Source organism: Poecile atricapillus, chromosome 2 (genome assembly GCF_030490865.1).
Source record: "Poecile atricapillus isolate bPoeAtr1 chromosome 2, bPoeAtr1.hap1, whole genome shotgun sequence".
NCBI lineage: Eukaryota > Metazoa > Chordata > Aves > Passeriformes > Paridae > Poecile > Poecile atricapillus.
The window spans coordinates 132,560,586-132,573,225 of NC_081250.1; the positions used below are offsets into that span (position 1 = coordinate 132,560,586).

Here is a 12,640-nt window from a genome sequence, read left to right on the forward strand (position 1 = left end):
TCCTGCTGTTATTATTTAGAGATTGCTCCCTGCTAAATACATCTTTTCTTAGCAGTGGAGCCAGTGAAGCACCCAGATAAATAGCTACAGTCACTGTATAGCTGGATGTGACAAGTATGGAACTCTCACCAAGGGAGAAATAAAAATGTTCCACTTACTTTGTATCAGTTTTTTTATTAAACATGTTTTTTAAAAAGCATATTTCCTCTGTATAGGCAGCAACATTCATAAAAATTTTGTCAAGACCTAAATTAGGAATAGACCTATGTTTCAATTTATACAAATGTGTCAGAAAGCTGCTGCTGTCCTGACCATTTATTTTAAAAAATATTGTGGCTTCCCAAAAAGAAAAAAACGCAGTTGTAGTTGAAGGGATGGTATCACTGTGCTGCTTTATTTCCCCAGTGCATTCAGAATAAACATGAACATGCTTACTCTAAAAACACTTAAGGTTCTTCATACATAACAAAGTGAAGTGAAGCTGCAGTTATTTTCCTTCACAAGGATGAAAAGTTTGATGAGCACAGAAATGCAGAGAGCACCACTATTTGAAGCCGTAATTTCTGTGACTTTCTAATTGTAAAATTGAAAAGTGTGAAAGAGATTTCTATGATGGTCACAGTACTCTCATGTTCGTAAAAGCCATCTGACCTGTGCAGGCAGCTAAGACAATGGCAAATGTAGATTTTGTGCCTTGGTGAAGTCATGTAGGAGCCCTCAATTCACTGATGCATTGTGGTATCTACCCAGAAAGTAGAGTTGCCTTTCTGATTTTTCTGAAAATCTGGCTCACGATGGCCCTGATTCAGCAGAGCACTTAAGCATGTGCTTAAGAGCTTTGCTGAATCAGGGCCAAAATCATGTACTCTCATCTCCTCCTCAGTGCAAGTTGTTCCCTGTGGTACATTCTTAAGTGCTTTGTCCTGTCTCATTTTAAATGACTCAAGCACTGTCAGGGTGTTGTTTGATTTGATTGTTATCTTTGGCCAGCTGTTGTCTTCTTTTCTAGTTTGGGGGAGATTCCTGGGTCATTTTAGTAACACTTGCGCATGAAAAGAAGTAACAGCTTATGATAGGTGTGGTTTTTTTCTTTCATATGTTTAGGCAAAAATTCAGTGAAACTATTTGTAAAATATTTAGATGATTGACTCCCCACGGAGGAACTATCCTTTGCATTTTGTGTGACAAGGTCAAACTTAAAATAATGACTTAGAAACATGTAAAAGAGACTATTGAAACTATATTTTCAACTGCTGGTTCTAGTGAAAAATATTATATTGAAGTGGCTGCCTTTAAGAAGTTGATCATATCTGAATAACTAAAAACCTGACAGTTATTCAAAAAGCTATTTTTTACAGTGGCAGAAGTGCTCAGCGTTTCAGTTACTCCTTCCTGCTTTTGGGGAAGTAAATTGAGTCATATTGCCTGAGAGTGTAACTGTCTTGGTAGAGAGGGCAAAGCCTGGATTTCAGATCAGATTTTTGTTATTACAGGTGCTAGTGGCTGTTCTTGCTGTACACCATCACTGAGTCAGGGCCACTCTATGTTTGCCTGTCTACAACACAAGATACCACAAGCCAGTGCTAATCCTGAAATTGTGAGCAATTCCACACGCTAATTGTTCACCGACATTAATGCATGGCAACAGGTGCTCTTTCCTTTGAGCTGAATTTTTATGTGATATTTGCTGTGATGAGATTATGCTTCAGCCCCGTTTTTGGTGTGAAATACTTGAGGCAGTCCAGGAAAACAACAGAGAAAAGGAAGCAAAATGGCTTCAGCTTGGCCAGCTTCCAGCCTCATGGCTAAGCATGGCCAGTTTCTCTTAGTGGGGGATTTTTTCCAATTATGTCTTGCTCTGAAAGAGTTTGTCACAAGCAATCCGAGCTTTGCCAAGGTTTGCAAGCTGTGCTACATTCACCAAACTTTGTCAGACTGTGCACGAACCAGTTACTGCCTGTAATCAAATTCTTCTTGAAGTAATCCAGTGATATAGTCTGAACTATCTGAATTTTGTAGCTATCAAAGTAACTTTTTTATTGTTAGTGAGCAACATGTATTAACCAGAGTGTACCCCATCTGATGTTTAGCAGATGTTATGTTGTTGCTGGAACCTCTTTGGTCCAGTAATGGAAGAATATGTTTTTGTTTTGTTGCTTTGGTTTTTAATTTTCTTGAGGTTTTCTTTTTACATGCATAATCTCTGTGTACATATGTGGACATGCATATAAAATCAAATGCCTAGGGTAAAAAAAAAAAGAACAATGGAGAATGGTTTCATTTAATAAAAAAAATACTGGTCAGGGGACATTACAGGAAAGGGACAGCAGTAGGACACCGTGTGTGAGAGAGAATGAGACTGGGAAGGGAAGAACCACTACATGTGGTTCCATGCTCTGCTTTCCTGATACCCTGCTGAAATCTGTTGGGGAGAGACTTTCTGTGGTAAGTCCATCCCTCATGGTGATCCTGCCAAGAACTCAGTTAGAACGCAAGAAGCCACAGGGACATAGGGAAGATGTGCTTTGCACAGTTTCTGGTGTGAGGAGTGCCCTGAACCTCATGTGTGTCACCACTCTCGCACTGTTGCTGGGTTTTGAGGTTGCTCAGGCGTTGGCCTGTGTTTTTTTTCTTCGCTCAACATGCTGCAGACAGGAAAGGAGCTGCACAGATCTGCATTCCCCACGCAAGGGTGGTAGGGCCAACCAATCCTCAATGAAAAGAGCAAGGTTATCGTTTATTTTGTGATTTCTGGGTATGGCCATGGCACATAAATGAGTTATGGCAGTGAGTTGCATCTAAAGATAAGGAATTACAGAGGAAAAGATCATTGGTTATATTTTTTGCAGGTAGAAACAACAAGGCTTGCAAAAGGATTTGAGGTACAAAAGGGCAGTGTCTTCACAGACAAATTCAGAGCATGCCAAAAATGCCAGAGTAACAGAAAGTGTGGAATTACTAAAAACTGGCTAATTAAGCTATAGATTATTTGGGGCACTACATAAATATTTTTATATAACACAGTCACAGCAGTTTCCATTCTGTTTCCTCATCCTCGGAGCCTCATTCCTGCTGAGCAGTGCCCGGAGCATACCACAGGTCCTTTGGAGTAGGCTCTTATTTATTGTTACCTTATAACTCTGCTCAAGTGTATTGCAGTAAATAATTTACTAGTGCCAGGACTTAGGTGGATTACATTTTATAAGGCAATAACTTCTGTTCTGAAAGTGCAGCTGTTGTGGATGACCTCAATAGATAGGGTGAAGAAGGTCACAGGATAGTATAATATTGTAACTTAGCAGAATACTGAGTATTGTTTTATGCCTTCAAATGCATCCCAATTGCACAAAAGACTGGACAGACAATCCCAATTGTGTAATGTGGTGTTGGGATATTATTTTAGTTGAGCAGCTGGTAAGTACTAATGAATTAAAAATTGTATCATTTCAATGGCATGGCAATAAGGAAAAAGCTTCATGGCCTTTATGGTACAAAAGGTGAATGTTCAGCAGCACACTCAGCTTCAGTGAGTGACCTCAATTAAAACCAGGCATCACTTCAAAGATAGACCAGCATTTTCTGTGGAAATATTATACTTTTGTCAAAAGGCTAGTCCTACAGAATTTGAAGAATTCTCTCTAAGAGGAGAGGAAGGCATTTATGGGGGATGCAAGTTTCCTGAATTCCTGTGAGATAGTATCCCAGGGACAAGGATCTGGGGAAATGTGTGCTGCTTCTCATCCTCGTCTTTCCTTTGGACAGTGACTGTGCACAAATACAATATTAGTTCTTGTTGTTCAAAGTCAGCAATTTCTTTATTTATCCAGTGACAGTAACTAAAACCATCTGAAAACCAGTTAGCAGCTCACTGCCTAGTGCACATCACGCTGGTAAACACATGGGGCCAGATACCTCAGTTGCGATTGTCCGAATCTGTGGAATTATGCCTGGATTTCCTTCCACATACAAAGCAGAACTTTCAAAGTGTCTAGGTTGAGGTGAAAATGCCTAGTAACCAGGGTGACACTCAGTCCTACTCCTTAAATAATTGTTTTATCTTGATATTTGCAGCTGCAGGTGCAAACTGAGACCTGCCAAAGAAGCCTGCAGGTTTTCTTTTCACTGAGCAAAGCGCCTTGGGTCAGGCAGACTGGTGTCGCTTTGTCCAATCCTTGTACCCTCAGCAATCTCTAAATACCTTATCTATCAAAATTACAACAGCTAGAGACATGTCTGTGGTTAAGTGGCTAGCATAAACTCAAGATCAAAGAAATGCACCACCTCACATACCTGTTTACATTTAGGAAGATTTAAGCTGAAGCTCTCTGTTGATACTAAAAGCTGGGAAGGTCACTATGTCACTTGTAAAAGTTTGACCCATGCGCATTAAAGTAAAATATGATGGTTTTCACAAAAAAAGTAACAAAAAGTCTCAAAGTCTAATTCTGCTAATCTTAGTAATATATCAAAAGTTGCATTACCTTATGAACATTTCTGGCAGTGGAAGAGGATATGAAAATGATCTATTGAACACAAGCAGTTTTTATTCTCATGAAGTCAATCTCACACTTACATGTAAATCTCATTTCCATAGCAGCCAAGTCATCCAAAACTGGAGGATTTTATTCCTAGCCCAACATTTTCAGAATTCTGACACAGAATGAGCCAAATTAAATTAACTCAGCAAAAGCATTTAGCATAAGTAGTTGAAAGAGGAAAACATACTGTAAAGTTAGGTGATCTAAATGTTAAAAAAAAAAAAGGTTAAGATCTAACTTTACTGAAGCTAAGACAGTGTTTAGCTAATTGGTCACATGCTAAATAGCTGTATAAGAATTGGGTACAGACTCTAATCCAAACAATATTCAGGTCCAGTAGTAAGATTTCCTCTTATTCCGGAATATTTTTCTTGACTACTTACTGGAGACTCTTGTTTTTTCAGGTGCAATTGCTGGGATTGTGGATCAGCCGATGCAGAATTTTCAGCGAGTATCTGAGGCCCAAGCTTCTGCTGGGCATAAAGCCAGAGGGGTCATCTCGGGTGTGGGGAAGGGAATCATGGGCGTCTTCACAAAGCCCATTGGAGGGGCAGCTGAGCTCGTCTCCCAGACAGGTTACGGTGAGTTTCATATTTCCAACACCTCCATTTAAATTTTAAAATGCTATTCAGATACAACCTGCTAAGTCTTCTTTATCCAACTCAGTATTGTGTGACTTAGAGAAAGGTTTAGAAATGCCACTGCTAAATACTTACAAATGCTCTGCTGCTTTTCTGAAAGGCCATCATGTTATGCTTCTCTCTTGTGTTACTGATCAGCGATGTACAGCCACAGAAACACAGAATGCAGAAAGCATGAAGTAATTCTTGGAATACAGTAGAATTAGTTACAGAAACATATGTGCTTGCAAAATAGTTTTTGACATAAAAGGATTAGAGCAACACTATGTCCAATTACAGCGTTATTTTGAGATCGCTTTGTTATGGCAGGGAAAGATTTGGGATATCTCTACACAAAGAGAGAGTTATGTTCCTGGGAGAAAGAAGTGAGTCATGTAGTTGGAGCATCCCCTTTAAACTGGAGCTTCACGAGAAGACAGTCCTGTTTTCAGATACATAGGTAACCTTAGAGCAACCAGAGGTGGGGTTTCCAGCTAGACTTAGCACTTAGTGGCACTGGTGCTAAATCCTTTCAAATTGATGGAAACAATTCTGGACAAACAAAAAACATAAAAGATAAAAATAAAATATCAAAATACACTAATTGATTTGTTTCCAGTATCAATAAATCACTTTCAGTTTGAATATTTAGGAAGAAATGGTGGTTGGAGGGAGTCAGGGAAGAGAAGCAGGAAACTGATAGAAGGACAAAGTATCAATAATTGTACCTCATTAATTATACCAGACAAACCTTGAATATTTAGGCCTTTAGTCACTAGCAATATTTATGCTTGTGCTGTGTTGATTAGAATATGAGTCGTTCTCATAGAGCTTAAGTTTAGGATGCTTCTGACAACATTCACAGCTCATTCCATCTAGTAAAAGAAATAATGAAACAATTATTAGAATTCTTTCAAATCTACTTTATCTTCTTTGTATGAGCATACATAATAGCTGCTCTCCTGAATTACATACCCTATAGGTGTAAAACCCATATGAGCAAAATCAGGATTTTTCTGTTGTCAGCTGTCTCTGTGCTGGCTTTGCTGCCCAGGACATGTTATTACTGGATTTAATTCTGCTGCTGTCTTTATCAAGAAACTCACAGTAGTAGAGGGACACTTTTCATTGCAGATATGGTATATAAGACATCATGTTTTCCATGACCATGTGACAAAAAGAGTTAGCCAGGAAAAAACATAAAACTGTATCAATAATAGCTGACAGTGCGTGAGAGGAAAATACACAAGAGTTCAAGTAACTCTTACCCACAACTGGATTGGAAGTGGGACTGTGCCTCTTGGGGGGGGACCAAGGGGTGGAGGACCACACAGAAATAAACACATGTTCTCTCTGTCTCCATCTGTAAATAACATTTTCACTCACATAATGCTGAGAACCTCGGTAAGCCAACTGTTACAACTGGGATGCTGCTTTTAAGTATTACCATCAACATGTGTGCTAAAAATTAAAGGGTTTTTTTCATTGCTGATGTTTTGTTTAAATTATTATCCATTGTGTAGGAGGGAATCTAAGTTATTGACACCCTTATGCAAAAATGCCTTTGGAATTCTTAGACAAAAGAAAAATCTCTTCATTTATTTGTAAAGAAGTATATTTGTAAAAGAGTAACTTTGCACCAAACTATATAACACTAGTGCTTGCTGCATAACCTACTCCATGTCTGTTGTGTAAAAATTTTTAAAACTACTTAACTTGTGACTTTTTTTGCAACCCACTCATTCTTTCTGGTGACTATACTTAATCACTGAATGTTTACAGGCCATCTGAAATCATACATACTGTATCATCTTCAGCTTTGGAGAGTCTCTTTAGAAACCTGCTTAACTGCTGCTTGTAGTCTCCATGCTGGCACTAAGAAGAATTCACAATAAACCAGATGCCCCAGGAGATCTCATAAATGTACATGGATCTGTGTTTAACAGCTGGATTAAGTAACTGAACATTTAAATGCAGTATCTAGGCAAAGTTGCCTTCTAATTTGTACCAATTGTGACACGTATATGAAAGTATTTTAATATTAAGCAAGAAAGTTAACAATGGTCTTGATTTTTTCTACATAAATCCTAAGTGATGTGTCCAATCCTGCTCTGAAGTGATGGCTCTCAGGAGTGTTATGTTTCTCTTGATTGCAAGTGTAGAGCTGATTCACAGAACACACAGTGGGGGTTTTTTTGTTTCTTGCTAAAGCAAGATCATGGGGATTAAGTGTGCAACTCTTTCATTGTAATATTCAGTGAATTATCTTGACTACAGCTTCCAGAGATGTGACATCATTTTGGATCTGCACTATTTTATGAACCGCTTTAAACAGATGACATCACTGCAACACGTAACTGCATTGTAGAAAACAACTACTAAAAAACCTGAATTCTCTTACCACAGGTATTTTGCATGGAGCTGGACTTTCTCAGCTTCCCAAGCAGCGCTCTCATCCAAATGATCAACACGTTGAGCAGGCTCCAAACAGCCACGTCAAATACGTCTGGTAACATTATTTAGATAGTTGCTCATTTTTACATCCACATTGTTTATTAATAGGTTCTGGCCTCTGGTCAAGTCAAGAGGAAAGGCTTCCCGAGGAAAGGCTTCCCTAGGAAAGGCTGAGTTATGGCAGTCTGTTTAGGAACATTAAACACAAAGGTAGTGCATAGAAACCCAATCTGCAAACGATGGGCTGCTGATCTGCATCCAGCTTTGAAACTACAGAGCTGATCTTTATTTAACGGTATTCAGCAAGTTCTTACTTATTTATCATTGCATGGAGCCCAAGAAAAATACTCCACATCTCCAGAAACAGCTGTTAGTGAAGATAGCTTTATTTTCTGCACTGAATTTCTAAGCAACTTCTCAGGGTAATTTTTCTATTATCAAGGAAATAGGATGGGAAATAGGTTAACCTAGCACAGATATTAGGCCAGTTTTGTGGTCTGTGATTAAGGGGTTTTGATAAGTAACAATTTCACATTCATTCTTTAAATCTGAAATCTTACATCTTTCAGTAATGGAGTTTTGGAGTACACTCTCTGGCTTATTTTACATCTGTAGGTGATAGCTACAGGCTTAAGTAAAAACATAGTGATCAAAATAAGCCCTGGAGGATACAATGCACTACACTGACCAGTTCTTTCTTGTCTTTTTTTTGGCTTTATTTAACCTGATAATGCAGGAAAATGCTGCAGTCTCTGGGAAGGCCAGAGGTTCATATGGCCTTAGATGTCATGATTGTGAGTGGATCCGGCCAGCAACACGATGGCTGCTTGCTGCTCACCTCAGAGGTGCTCTTTGTCGTGAGCATCAGTGAAGACACACAGCAGCAGGCATTCCCCGTGACTGAAATCGATTGTCTGGAAGATGATCAGCAAAAAGATCTGCTGAAAGTGCAGCTAAAACAACAGAGAGTGCCTTCTGACTTGGAGGTAAAGACTTGAGTATGTTTTCCATTCAAAGATGAAGTTACCCTGATGCTGGTGCTTTTGGCAGTGGGAATACTCACCTTTGGGCTGGCAGTCCAGAGGCTGAAGTGCCAAACCAGGAGATCTGTGCCTCATAGTTGGCTGTGTTGCCCTTTGGATGAAAGGAATGTGTCTCCTCCCTTCTATCCTCTTATTGATTACGATATATCAGATCTATGACAGAAATTTTCTGAGGGAAAATGTTGAGGAAGTCTGAGTTCTTGGTAAGCACCACCTCTTTTCTGAAAAGGTTCTCATGGCTAAATATGCAGAAGGTGTTCATTGTCTGACAGGTCAATATTGTACCCTGTGCCTACAAAATCCCAGAAAAAGCAGTTCTTTTTATTCTTCTGGGAATTCCATTAACTGTTCAGTGGTGCTGATGCTGCTTTCAGTGTGCCTTTATCTTGTCTTTTCTAGCACACTGGTCTTGTTTGGCTGTATTTACTTCCTTAGTAAATTTACTTCCTTCTGCAAATGCTAGCTTTAAACTGGATTAGTAAGAGCATAAACTCTTCATCTCCATGTTGAAAGATGTCTAGGCCATTTGAATACTGAGGAGTTTTGAATTAATTATCTTCTTTTAATGGCAGAAGAATGTTATATTTTTACACTTTTGGGAAACAATGTTTATTGTATTAAATTCTCAAGCAGAATCATATGAGAGAGCATTTCAAAAACGAACATGCATGTCCCAGTTTTTATAAAAGTGTGCCAGGTAGTTTATAGACTGCTATACCAGAAATTTCTGTTTCAAATATAAGAAAAGAAGATATAAAAGCCCTGAAGTATGAGGTGTGACAAAAAGTAGGAGCACCTTCAGTCAAATCCCAACTTTGCTGAAGTCACTGAAGTGAAAACACTGAAGAGTTTTGCTGTTGATTTCAGCAAGGACTTCATCTGTGTCGTGACAGCACTTGAATATTTTTGTGAAAGCTTTCTTTCTTGCTGAATTCTTTATATTTATTGTCTTTCCACTAACCTCAATCTCACAGAGGACTGTTGACTGAAGTTGCCTTCTCTCGCCACAAAGCTACATGAGGGATTACTTAAATTGTGAAGCAAGTGAGAAAAGCTCAGCTTTTTTTGTCCCTGAGTGCTGAGGGGTTGGTGGAGGCACACATCAGACTATCAGAGCCCAGACTCTCCTGCTCAGTCCAGAGCTACTGTCCTGGAGGGAAGAAGAAGAAGAAGAAGAAGAAGAAATGTTGCTCTCACTAAGGCACTGGATGCACTCAACCTATCCTAACCCTAACTTCAGCACCAACCCAGATCTTTTCTTTATTGGATTGGAGTGTTGTAGTTGCATCTGGTTTTCCGAGGGGTGAGGAGTAGGCTGCTGCTCTGGGGGAAGGGCAGCTTGCTCAAAGGTTGCTGCAAGTGGGTGATGAAGGGTGCAGAGTTTCTGCCTGTTTGGGAGAAGGGGAGGCGAGCAACAGGGAGCCTAATCCCAGTCTCTACAGCTGGGAATGTGTAGGATTTAAGTGCAAGTGGGGCCCCTGAATGCACAGAGCAACCCTGCATGGCATGTGCAGAGTCCAATGTTCCCACACACACGTGCTCATAACACCCTCCTGTGGAGGTACTGGACCAAATACATCATTTTTTCCTGAAGTTCTGGATGGAACTGTGGGAGTCCTACTCAAGTGGTGCAGCAATGCAGCTCTAGGAGCTGTAAGCCTTGAGCCCTCAGCCTGAGTACAGCATCTCTTTTGCTGATACAGGCTCTTGAGAATACAGTGCAAATGTAGGGCATGGGAAAAGCTAAGAAAAGTGCCTGTGTCCCAGGTAGAGCCAAGTCAGTGATGGCAAGACAGCAAAAGTTGAGTAATGCTGTACAAAACAGACCTGGCAAAATATTCCTTTAGAATTCAGATACTGATACTGAAATTCTTGTAAAAATTTAAAGAAATGTGCTGTGAGGAGAAGCAGTTGAAAGAAACAGAGAATAAAAAAAAATATTTTTTTTTATGTTAAGGCAGCTACACAATAAAAGATTCCAAAAAGCTTCATATACAGTTTTAGTAATTACTTAAAGTGTTTTGCAATTAATATTTACTATATTTTTAGTGGACTAGGAGATCTCATACTTTGTGATTTGCTTTCTGCAGCTGCATCTGTGGTCTGGGTGTCACATGTAGCACTGGTGCTGATGGGAGCCAGAGCTTCCCTTCAGTTTACTGACAAGAGTTTCTACAAAGTCTTCAAATGCGATTAGGAAAAGGAACCTTAGGAGGAACAAGTTGTGACTTGCAGATGAGCAGCCTCTAAGCTGCAGAGCGATGCCTGAGCAGGCACAGCTCCTCAGTATTAATAGTAGGCCATTGTGTTGCACTGAAGGTGTCCTCAGCTGAAGTACAGACATGTCTGTGCACGATGGCATTTGCAAAGATGGCCTCAATTTTTAGCTGGAAAATTCCCAGTCAGGTCAACCAGAATTTATTTTGAATTTAGCAAAACAGCTAATGTTACCAAGTGTAAGTTATCTCTACTATTCTGATTAATTTAGTCAAAGATGCTAGAAATAATACAACAAATTGAAACATTTCACTTCAAGGCTATAAAAGTCCACTTTTTTGCATTACTGCTCACAAAAACAATTGCCAAAAGTTTTGTTTCAGCTCTGCCCGAAACAGTTTCTCTCATTCCCTCTCCTCAACTTCTTGGAACATTTAAGAAACAAAACATGAGTTATTCTACAGCTGTAATCACCAGAGATGTTATAGAGCATATTTCAACTCCTTCAGCAATAGGTTTGCCTGATGCCTTGTTCGCCTCCATAATATATAACTTAATCCATCTGGATAGGAATAGCCTGGATGGATTCTTAAAAACTCTGGCACTGACAAGTTTGTTATTGAAAGGGAAGCATTAATTGTATTTGGATTATCTTCCAAAGTAATTGAGACACTGCTGGTTTCCAGTCAGATGTCATACTCAAAAGGCCTGCTCTTCCAGCTGCTCTTGGTATAGCTCATAGCATCAAGAAGACAACAAAAAAATTCAAAGGCCCTGGAATTTCAGATATTCCAGATTTTTTTTGTTTTGTTTGTTTTTTGTTTTTTGTGATAGTCCTACATGTTACCATCTTTGGAGCTGAAAACCAATTTTTGGATTTCTCAAAGCAATGGAAAAAAAAATCCTCAAGAGCTGGATCTCCTTAGTCAGTGTTCACAGAGGAGTAGATCAGTGCTACACCCATCTGGACTACACAGCACAGGTGTTGTAGCTGCTGTGGAGTTAGAATTGCTGAAGGTTTATTCATTATAAACTGTAATGGGAGGAATTTTAGAAAATACTGGAGTTCTTAACCCAAAAGTATGGCCTTATAGTATGAATGGACATGATATCTGTGATACTCCTCTAGGAGGTGCATTAAGCAAGCCTTGATCAAGTTTTGAATCCTTGAATGATCTGGATATTAACATGATAAATGTTTAAAGCAGCACGTGAGGGCACTTAGTGACAATCCTAGGTCCCATTTAGGAAAAAAAGTAGAATAACATCAATTCCAAATTTTTCTTGTCTTGGAAATATAAGCCAAACTGAAACTGGCTGCAGAAGCAGACACTTAGTTACAGATGAAGTCATCTAAAAGCAAGCAGGGTCCCAGTTACTTTGGAAGACCATCCAACCATATTTAATATTTCCTCCTGAATAATTATGCTGTATCTGTAGAAAATAGCCTGGGGCTGAATGAATAATGGGTTCACAAAAGTAGGTGAGTGGGATGTCAGCACCATTTCTATCTCCTTTGGTAAGCAGCATCTTCTGGTCAATGTGGAGGCAAAACCCAGCTGTCCCTGGGCTTACCTCGCTAGGAGAAATCAGGAAAAAGTGTGAAGCCACCTACATGCAAGCTTTACCCTGTAACTTAAAATCCAGTTTATATAGGTGGTACTGCAGCATATTTCTCTCCTTTCAACTGCTGAAACAGACTGACTGCTGAGATACTTTTACTGAGCCACCAGACCGAAGACGTGGTTCAGACACCGTTCTCTAGTGC

At 39.5% G+C, this 12,640-nt stretch overlaps 1 protein-coding gene across 4 annotated transcripts in view; it reads left to right on the top strand.

Annotated features, from left to right (window-relative positions):
* The window catches only part of VPS13B (vacuolar protein sorting 13 homolog B), a 429,143-nt gene that overhangs the window by 412,978 nt on the left and 3,525 nt on the right, over positions 1-12,640 (top strand). For all 4 annotated transcript variants that reach the window (XM_058833661.1, XM_058833660.1, XM_058833663.1 and 1 more), the window contains exons 59-61: positions 4,943-5,119; positions 7,565-7,667; positions 8,349-8,598. In XM_058833661.1, the coding sequence (XP_058689644.1) occupies positions 4,943-5,119; positions 7,565-7,667; positions 8,349-8,598 (530 nt within the window). The remainder of the gene's footprint in view (positions 1-4,942; positions 5,120-7,564; positions 7,668-8,348; positions 8,599-12,640) is intronic.